A 10,412-nucleotide genomic window follows, 5' to 3' on the forward strand; every position below is an offset into this window, starting at 1 on the left:
AAACGTACTTCATTAAATGTGGATTTAATTTTTATTTTCCAATTCAGTGGAAAACCTAACGACACTGAACCCAAAAGTAAAATGTACACCTTTCAGGATTTGTTTCATTCTTCCTGACAAAGCTGATTCTGAAAGATGAAAGGCAATATTTTATGAGGAAATGTTAGGGCCGAGTTACTCGATGCTGAAAGTCAATGTTTTGATAAGAAAATGTTAGGGCGAAGTTACTGATACATCGTTTAATGATGAATGTGGAAAACAATGATGGAGTTTTTGAGCAAGTTTTTGGATGGTGCAATTATGAGAAAGCAGCTTCACCGTATACAAACATGAAAAGAAAGGTTGGAGGGGAAGAGAATCTTATGGTATTTATACTTCAAATGCAGGAGCTAGCTTTGATGAGTGAAGATTCTGTCAGTTATGGGCCAACCTCATTGGAAAGGTTTGCTCTAATAACGTTGAACTACAATGTCTTATTATCCGAACATGGTGGCTACTTAGTTGAAGTCAGGACAATGGATTCACAAGAGGTTTGTCATGATGAAAAAATGGGTGTCTTTACTCCTTTTCAAGAGAGGTGTGAGGATTCAGAAAAGGTTTGTCGAGATGAATTGGGTATCTTTTATCCGTTTCCAAATTGGTGTGAAGATTTGCAAGAGGTTTGTCAATGTGAAGCAATGAATATTGTTACTCCTTTTGAACAAAGGTGCCAATATTTACCAGGGATTTGCGAAAATGAAGCAATGGGTGTCATTGGTAATGTTGAACAGGGGTGGTGCAAAAATTCACAGGAGGCTTGGCAAGATGAAGAAATAGGTATCATTCCTCCTTGCCGATGTGTTGCAATGGGTCTCATCTCTCTGTTTAAGGAGAGATGTGAAGATTCACAAGACGCTTGTCGAGAAGGTGACATGAGCCAAATTTTTAATCTTGAAGAAAGAGGTCCAGGTTTTCGAGAGGTCTGTGGAGATGAAGAAAATGTTCTCGTTACTCTTAAAGAAAGATGCAAAAATGTTTGTCAAGGTAGTTTTAATAAGTCTGTTGAAGAGATCAGCTTTGCTTCTAGTTGCTGTAGGGATTGTCCCAAGAGACTTGAGTGTGGAACCAGAAACTTCATTGAAGTTGAAGAGAAGGATGCTGATAAAGATAAGGAGGGACGAGACCGCCAAAATGAGCAGAGTAATGCAAATAAGCATGCTAAAAAGGAGAGGGCTGAAGCCATTGGAAACAAAGGAGATGTTAATGCAGCTGGTGAAACTGACAATGTTGGTGAAGAAAATAGGGATAAAGAGGGTGGAGAAGGAGATGAAGATAAAGACAAAGAAGGAGAAGATAAGCTTGATGGTGATGAAGAGGAAGGAGAGGAAGAGGGAGAAGAAGAAGAAGACGGAGAGGGAGAGGGAGAGGAGAAGAAGGGCGAAGAAGAGGGTATTAGCGACATGCATTCTGCAGTTTGCGCTTCTTCAGTTCCATCATTGGAACACATTCAAGATTCTAGAAGGTTTTTGACATATGACATGTTTTATGATGAAGAGTTCTCAAATAGTGAGCTCGCTATCTCTTGCTCCTATCAGTACTCACGGAGATATTCAAGGAGACGTCGAGATGTTAATCAAGAAGCAGATTCTGGTTGTAAGATGCAAATCACTGACAAAGGCATTTCTAATTCTCACATTCAGTCAACTGTTATTGATCTACATGGACAAACTTCATCTGATACATCTAAAGATTGTCAGACTGATGCAAGTGTCCATTGTAACAAGGGTCAAACTTCATATTGTGGAAGCCCTTGTCGTCATTCTATTACAGATGAAAGCTTTCAAGCATCACTGGAACTATCTAGAAGACCTTCTAGTGACGTAAATGCATCCCATAATGACATGCTAAAGCTTTATGATAGTCCGTCCTATCAAACATCGTCAGATGCGTCTAAGGACTTTTCTTGTGTCTCACCAAAGCACCCCACTCAACCTAGTGGAATAAAGTTAAAAATCAAGCTTCCAAGGGAAGAAATGTTGCAAATAAACAATGTAAATGGTGGGACAAATGAGGAAGTCATAAGTAACCATAATGAAGAGAAAACCATGAAACAGTTACCTACCACTGCGAAGGCACTCTTGTCATCTGGTTTACTTGAAGGATCCCGTGTATACTATCAATATAGAGGAAATGAAGTAAGCTTTTATGACCAGAAATGAATACATCAATTTCTTGTTATGTTCAGGTTATGTAATGATGGTTATGAAATACCATTTGAATTAGATTTTTCTCACTGGAGTGGTCAAAGGAGGAGGAATTTTATGCAATTGTAAAATATGTGGAGGAAGAAATGTACGTGTTTACGTCAATGACTTACCTTCTTCTACCATGACTTTAGGCTTATTGACATTCTTTATTTGTTTTTCTTCTTTTCTCGTAAAGATTGTGAATGTCTCGAGCTTCGAGAGGCATGCGGGGAGTAATGCACGACATCCTAGTGACTACATTTTTCTTGAAAATGGGAAGTCACTTCAGGACGTTCTAAGAAATGGTAGGAACAATAACCAAGGAAACTGCATTGGTAAAGTTCGTAAAGCTTGTTATGATACTGAAGGAGATACTAATAGTAGGCGCCAAAGAACTACTGTTTCAGCTTTTCGCAAGAAAAGCCCCTCTTCCAATGCAGGTAATTTAGATCAAATGTCCTCTAGATTCTATAATTTATTTAATTGACTCGTAATTGGGCAATAAGTCCATTTGTCTCTGTTGGCTTGAGGACTATCTTTCAGGCCCTCTAAACTTGAAGAATGAGGCTGATTCAAAAATGATTGTCCATACACCACAAAATTCACAAGCTAGGTAACATCGCAGGATTTGAAGCTGTTTTTCCATCAGATTCTTGAGATATCAATTTTATTACTAGCATTGGAAGCTGTGTTTTCATTAGATTCGCAAACTAGCTGTTTGACTAACCCTGCCATATTACCTTTTTAAGTTAGTCTTCTCTAGTTTAGTAATACAAATAGAAAATGATCCACATTTTTAGTAGCACTTCCGGATCTTCTAATCAGAGAATGGTTTCAGGGATGGAAGTCGGCACAAAATGCTGTTTTTACCCGGGGGATTGTCAGATGGAACCGAGGTCTCTTACTACGTTAAAGGACAGGTCCAAGCTGCTATCTGAGTTTCTCTTATACAAGATATTTTAATAACTTTGAATGCTTTTGATGGCGTGTGAAGTCTTCTGAAGGCTAGTTTTTTTTGTAGTGTTATTTGACTGGCATAAAAATGGGACATGGGATCTGTTGTGGCTGTTGTAATGAAGTGGTGAGATCTATAAATTGTCAGTTGTTGGCTACGGATGAATTCTAAATCCACATGTTTATTTTTTAACACTTTTGTAATGCCTTTTCAGATAAGTTGCTCACAATTTGAAGCTCATGCTGGATGGGCTTCTCGTCGGAATGCGTAAGCCATCATGCCTTGTTTGCTGGGTAATTTACTTGGGTATAATCTATTAATTATACCATTATGATATCAGATACATCAGCATGTTCCTCTCCAATGGACAATCTCTGCACGAATATGCACTAACTCTTTCAGCTAAGGATCAAAACGCAAGAGACATTAATGCTTCAAGAGATAGGAATGATTATTGTGCTGAATGTGGTGACAGTGGAGTTCTCATTGGTTGTAATACATGCCCCAGGGCTTACCATGCAGGTAAATAATGCCTATATGATTTTGCTTGGACCTGGTTATAATCAATTCAATTTGGAGTTTCTCTGAGCGGTTGTCCACCAGTCATTCATAAATGCGATTGAATATTTTTTTCTGAATGAAAAGATATAAATATAAATGAGAGAAGAACATCTATGTTCAAAATTTTGAAAGAATGAATAAATTGCCGAGGAAATCAACATGTTTTTTACTGAAACTAGTTTACGTGACAACTATAGGCCAACTTCCCTTTGGAATAATGTCTTTAGATATAGCATGAAACCGAGTTGACTTACACCTTTCTTGATTCAATGTGAATTTTAACAAGCTGCTTAGCTGAGCAACTACTTAAATCTGTTGCCCAAATTGTGACATAGAAGTGTCTTGAAATTCTTCCCCAGTCATATTTAATGCTAGATTGGAATATGGAGTTTGTCGCAGCTAGACAAGCTAGAAATCTTGGTTATTGATCATATCTTCCTTGTACTATATGTTCTGGACCATCTGAGGTTACATATGAACAGGAGCTGAGAGTATGTGATATTTAAGTCAGGGTTCAGAAAACATGATAAGGGATTAATCCTATTTTTTCTTCACCATTGTATATTATGGAACTGGTATGATCAGATCCAGTTGGGACATAGTTTCTGTCTTCACTGTTTTTCATCTAAGCAGCTATATATCTGATTAAGAACTATTTGATAAGATTATTCTTGTACAATAGAAAAAGCTAGCAAATTTGTCCTGAGGATGCTGCTTCTGATTTGTGAGAATGATGTATAGGATCATCTATTTGTATGTACAGTTATTAGCTCTAGCACATTGGAGAGTGTGTAGATTTCAATTATATCGAGAATAAGCATATGCTTGCTTTTATGATTTATACTTTGGTGCTTCTATTACATGATAAGGATATGGTCATAGATTATGAGTCCTTTGCATAACACAGGTGCCGAGATTCCTTTCTCTGCTGCCACATTTTGGTAATATATATGCTAGAGATTTAGAGTGTATACAAAGTTTTAGCCTAAGAACTTTTAGGACAGACATTACGCAATCATTATTTTCTCAGCCATCTTTTGTGGTTTAATATTATTGAATTCATGCACATTGCATCCAAGGAATAAAGGTAGAATTTTTATTATGTTCATATTGTTTTTCCATTTCCATCTCAATCTACAGGTTGCATTTACATTTTATAAATGTTATATTTTAGTGTTTTTCATTGATATTGGATTTTAGGATTCTGCTCATTTCTTCCTTTTCTTTTATCTACATATATGTCATCCTTTAAGTACTGTGCTTTTTTTATGTTGAATCTTTTAATTTATAAATATCGTCCTGCTGTTTTCTGTTTCTCTTTGGTAACCATGTCGTGCAATGCATTTGGATGCTTATTGAACTAGTTCATTAATACTCATTCTTTGTGATATTTGGCATCTAAAATGGACTAAATTGCATTCCACTTGTTAATCTTATTATAGATATTGATGAATCCTACAACAGGAACAGACTTCTGATAAGATAATTTAAAAAAATATCATTAGTGGGCATGGATACTGAAATCTGCAATCTGGATGCTAATACCGTGGATGGTTCTTTCTTTTCTGTGTAGTTATGGTTCTTTATATGCCATATATGAATGAAATTGTAATCTGTTTTTTCTCCTTTAATTTTTGCAGAATGTGCTGGTATTTCAAGCATTCCTGGAGATGTCTTGTGCTGCTCCATATGTGAAAGTGAGAGAAATCAGACATCAAAGGTTATAAGAGGCTGTGGGAGATCCATTAGCTTGTCGATTAGAGAGAAGTTATCACTGCGATGTCAACGTGTTGTCAAGGCATCACAAAACACTTTAGGGGGCTGTGTATTCTGCAAGTAAAGTGCCCCTCTATCTGAATTCAAATTTTCGATGACATGCATTCTCTATTTGGTGATGTAGTATGTGCAAAATTTAAATGGAACTTTGAAAAATTGCATAACATGATTATTTGGTATTTTATTGGTGTACCTTTTTGTGTATATGTGTGCATATTATTATCATGTACGCCTTGTATATGTTATATGGAAATATCTTACTTCTTGGAGAAAGTGATAAACTCAGTATGATAGATCACATACCTAATAGCATTTGTGGATGTTGATATCTGAACTTCACCTCTCTTTGGACATTGATGAGGCGAGTAAGATATGGCATAGCATCATAATTCAAGAAGTTTTCCAAATTCAAAACAAAACCAATGGAAATATCTTACTTCTTGGAGAAAGTGATAAAATCAGTATGATAGATCACATACCTAATAGCATTTGTGGATGCTGATATCTGAACTTCACCTCTCTTTGGACATTGATGAGGCGAGTAAGATATGACATAGCATCATAATTCGAGAAGTTTTCCAAATTCAAAACAAAACCAATGGAAATATCTTACTTCTTGGAGAAAGTTATAAAATCAGTATGATAGATCACATACCTAATAGCATTTGTGGATGTTGATATCCATATGAATATTAAATGTTAATATAAAATAGGAATATGCTAACTGGATATAACCCCTCCCCATACAAACACCTGTATCAATCAAGGTTCATGAAGATAACATGGATCTTTAATATTATTGCACGATAGTGCCACAAACACATGATAAACATGTTATAAGTGACATAAGTTGTACTGGAAATGACAAGCCATCGTACGTTGCAAAATTGCAGGCATTTGATGAGAAGTTTGATATTTGTGTAGGAATGGTGATTTTCTGAAATCAGGATTTGGTGCTAAGACCATAATGCTTTGTGATCAAGTAAGTACCATGATTTCAAATATTAGTATGAAAAAAAGAGATTGTTAGTTCTTATTTTATTGCAATTCTTGCAGTGTGAGAGAGAATATCACGTGGGCTGCATGAAAGAGCAGGGAATTGCTGACTTACAGGTGTTTTGCAATTCTTACAGTCTTACCTGCGCTTGGTTGCATTTTTATTTATTAATAGTTTGCATGAAAATAAGAGAACCATTTGATTGTGAATTACAGGAATTGCCTCCAGGTGAGTGGTTTTGCTGTGCTGAATGCAAAAACATTCACGATATCTTGGAAGGCCTTGTTTCTCGTGGTTCTGAACCCGTGGAGGTCGATATTCTCAATGTAATTGCTAAAAAGAGATATCAAAATGAAGCCAATTATGAACGAGTGATTCCCCAATGCCAAGATTTCTCGTGGCAACTCCTTCATGGACGGAGAGGTGACCCCAATAATGGAAAGACACTGTCTGAAGTAGCAAAGATATTCTCAGTTCGGTATTACTTGCTTTGCATTGCCGTATTCTATGTTTATTATGTGAGTTTTACTTGAACATGGCTGCAATATTTGCAGGAGAGCTTTGATCCAATAATAGATGCTACATCTAGACGGGACTTAATCTCTCTGATGGTGTACAGGTTAGAGCAAACAATCTAGTTTTTTTGTTTGTGCTTTATCCATGCTAAATACATAGTACTCACATTTTGCAGTCAAAGCACCAGAGATCAAGATTTTCGAGGGATGTATTGTGCAGTTCTCAGATGGAAGTTAGTATATTACTTTTTATGATCGTATTTTAATACTCATAAGATGCTAAATCTTGGTTTGTGTTGATGTGGGCTTCTTTTAGCTTTCTTTTCATGGTTTTAGGGCTTTTTATCTTTTACTATATTCCACTCACCCTGGAGTAATGATTCTATGTTCTATTCTTTCATGATGAGGTGCATGAAACAGTCCATTTGTTTGCCTGCTTCTATTCATAGGTGATTTTGTCCCTACAATGAAGGCTTGATGCAGTTGATATTGCATTTGCATGTCTTGAGTTATAAAGTACATATATATTTTAGCAGTTTGTGCAGAGGTTTTTCTATACTTTATATATGTTCGTGAATTTTGTAGATCTAATTATTTGAGTTCTGGTATAGGGAAGAAGTTGTTTCAGCTGCAGTGATTCGTGTCTTCGGAAAAAAGTTTGCAGAGATGCCTCTTGTGGCAACATCTGAAGCAAATCGAGGACAGGTAATTTTGGAACATATTTTGATTGATAGACTGGATGAAATGATCGAGCTCAGTGCATTATAGAAATGTTGATTTTCCTATGTGTGATTCAGGGTTATTTTCAAATTCTGATGTTAAGAATTGAGGAACTCTTACGATCGCTTCAAGTTAAGTACCTTGTCTTGCCAGCTGCTGAAGAAGCAGTGGGAATCTGGATCAATAAATTCGCGTTTTCTAAGTTGCAAGACGCTCAGGCAATCTTCTTTTGCCATATGAACATTATGTCTACATGAATGAGGATTTGTATTTACCATTCCTGGGTTGTGTAAAATACAGCTCCAGCAATTCGGATCAGAAGTGCAAATGATGATATTCCAGGGTTCTTCAATGCTGTTTAAACCGATGTAGCCCCAAATCTCATCAGCGTTCAAGGTAAGGGACATGAAAGGCTATATAATTCTTATGTGTTTTCTATCTATTTAGTGATATTGTAACATGATCACCAGATTGCTTCATGGGAGGGCTGAAACGTATGTTTGCCGCCTCAATGAATCTTTTTCTGTTGCTGTTGGCTGAAACCCTAAGCCAGCTATTCAATGGAAAGTTGAAGCAGATTCAAATAGAAGGTATGCCCCTCTTCCAGGACTGGTTCTTTAGTTGATTAATTGAATTTGATTGAATAGGAATACCAGCTGGAAATAGGTATATATGTTGAAATGTTGTTTGAAGGTCAATCAGTTCTATTGTGCATAGATAGCATAAGTGTCTTTCCCCTCTCTCAAAGCCGTGCTTGAGGAACATAGCTCATTTAGTGCCTACTTTTTTTTCGAAAATGGAAACTCTGCTATATACTTAGTTGACTCAATACTTTGTTTTCGATTTGTAGCCAGTGCGGATATTATGTATGTAATAGTTTTTCCAAAGAAAATATATTTCCATTAGGTAAAAGTAAAATCTTCCCTTTGTGCAGAAGTTCTGAGAGCTTTACGTCAGTGCACTTACTTAAGGATACTGGTTTTTGTTTTGGATTTAGGAAAAAGTTTGGAAGTATTTATGGAACGTTTTGCATTTTCAGGTGATTTCGAAGTACATGCATATAGTATGCATGCTCACACATTTCTGAGGATTTTGTAACCTCGAGGTGGTGGTCATTTTTGATGTGGTGATGTATGTATATATATATATATCCGGGTTTTCCAAATTGAGGGAATTCTCTTTGGTGCATACTTTTTCGAGATGTATAATATACGTAAATTTTGGCCATGAAATAGTGAGTAAATGTATGTGTCCTTTCTGGTTCCTTAGCAATTCAAGTTATATATATCAATTTATTTACAAATGAATAAGTAAATTTAGTCTATGCTGTCACAAAAGGTTGGGGAAGTTTAGTGTTAATAAAGAATTTAAAACCTTGTACAAACTTTAAAGCTTTAACTCATTGGTAATTGATAATTGAGTGGGAGATGTTAATTGCTTATGCTGACATGTAGACAGTTGTGTTTGAGATTTTTTCATGTTTATGGTCTCATTTTTGTAAACAATAGTTTTCTTTAATTGGAAATGATTCAGCTTTGAATTTCTCTGCTATTATAGGGCCTTCTGTAGTATGAAGTCATACTAGTATCAGTATGAACTGCTGAGGTTGTGATGGAAGTCTATTTGCCTGCATATCACAATTGATTGAATTTAATAGCTTCTGGAACATAGTAAATACAAAATTGACACGTTTATGTTTGCATCTGGAACATAGTACTTGTGTGATGTTTATGGGAGATTGTGCATAATGCAAGAAAATGATTTATATCACTAGGTTATATGTTTGAGATAAAAGTTACGTGCTATGTCCTTGCTGTAACAGTTTGTTTCTGGCAAATGTTCTCATTGTATGTTTCCACTCGGGGAAAAATGAAATTCGTTGACAGTAATATTCTTGTGTATATTCAATAGCGTAACAAAGCAATAATCAGCGTATTTACTGTGATTGAAGTGTTCAAATAAACCAAAACAGGAAGATGTAAAAGCAAGTTATCCATATTAAAGAAAAGGGAAATGAAAATAAATGGGTTCATTGGAAGTGTGGATGTTTTAATAGAGGTTAAACTTGTTATAGACACAAGACCTCAATGATGAGGATGTACGTTGGTGACAATTTTCTGGTAAGAATAATTTGACACAAAATCCCAAGGTACTGGGATATCCATATTGACACGCATCAGGTCCTGGAATTATTTGTTCATGGTTAGGTATATAAAGATTGCAGATGCGTTCAAAAAGTGTTTCCGAACAGGTGATTGGTCAAGACATTTAAGATATTTTATTTCTTTAAGATCCAATTAAACTCCACTATATGAAGCAAAACATTTTGAAAGTTTGTGAAGCAGGGTAATAATCTAGTATACTCCATAATGATATCTGCTGCAATTCATTCGAAGCTAGATTATATATTGTTATCTTGTGTGAAGATTTATGTGTTTTATTTACACTATAGATGTTACCTCTATACTTATGAGAATGCTATGGATTTACTGCCAGAAAACAAAAATTATATATTTTTCATATTCCATCCCATTAAACATGAACTGGATATCCTTGTTTGTGGGAGGAAATACATTGAAATGAAGATTGTGCAACACTATAATGAAATACCATATACAAAGAAAATTGTGCATGGGAGAGATGCTCAAATCTCGTGTGAAGTT

General features: G+C 35.7%; 1 protein-coding gene across 2 annotated transcripts; it reads left to right on the forward strand.

Annotated features, from left to right (window-relative positions):
- The first annotated feature begins 191 nt into the window (after nt 1-191).
- On the forward strand, nt 192-9,071 carry LOC147847389 (uncharacterized). 2 transcript variants are annotated; one of them, XM_087339252.1, is made up of 18 exons: nt 192-2,174; nt 2,263-2,331; nt 2,422-2,665; nt 2,769-2,838; nt 3,064-3,145; nt 3,247-3,306; nt 3,395-3,447; nt 3,521-3,702; nt 5,382-5,577; nt 6,442-6,499; nt 6,574-6,630; nt 6,730-6,987; nt 7,069-7,133; nt 7,206-7,262; nt 7,641-7,734; nt 7,827-8,145; nt 8,220-8,339; nt 8,789-9,071. In XM_087339252.1, the coding sequence occupies exons 1-16, from the start codon at nt 243-245 to the stop codon at nt 8,004-8,006; spliced, it is 3,657 nt and encodes a 1,218-aa protein (XP_087195378.1). In that variant the 5' UTR covers nt 192-242; the 3' UTR covers nt 8,007-8,145; nt 8,220-8,339; nt 8,789-9,071. The 2 variants fall into 2 exon arrangements, with proteins under 2 accessions (XP_087195378.1, XP_087195379.1); XM_087339253.1 differs by lacking the exons at nt 7,827-8,145; nt 8,220-8,339; nt 8,789-9,071 and having other exon boundaries at nt 6,730-6,992; nt 7,641-7,721.
- Nucleotides 9,072-10,412: the final 1,341 nt, after the last annotated feature.

Source organism: Azolla caroliniana, unplaced genomic scaffold, assembly GCF_043228905.1.
Source record: "Azolla caroliniana isolate FFs.n. ecotype wild unplaced genomic scaffold, voAzoCaro1.0.p SCAF_1081, whole genome shotgun sequence".
Lineage (NCBI taxonomy): Eukaryota > Viridiplantae > Streptophyta > Polypodiopsida > Salviniales > Salviniaceae > Azolla > Azolla caroliniana.

Excerpts from the sequence above, each read along its gene's own strand:
- LOC147847389 (XM_087339252.1), top strand. The coding sequence starts at position 243 with ATGATGAATGTGGAAAACAATGATGGAGTTTTTGAGCAAGTTTTTGGA. Across the intron at positions 2,839-3,063 it reads CCACAAAATTCACAAGCTAG|GGATGGAAGTCGGCACAAAA; the intron begins GTAACATCGCAG and ends GAATGGTTTCAG. Across the intron at positions 3,448-3,520 it reads TGGGCTTCTCGTCGGAATGC|ATACATCAGCATGTTCCTCT; the intron begins GTAAGCCATCAT and ends TTATGATATCAG.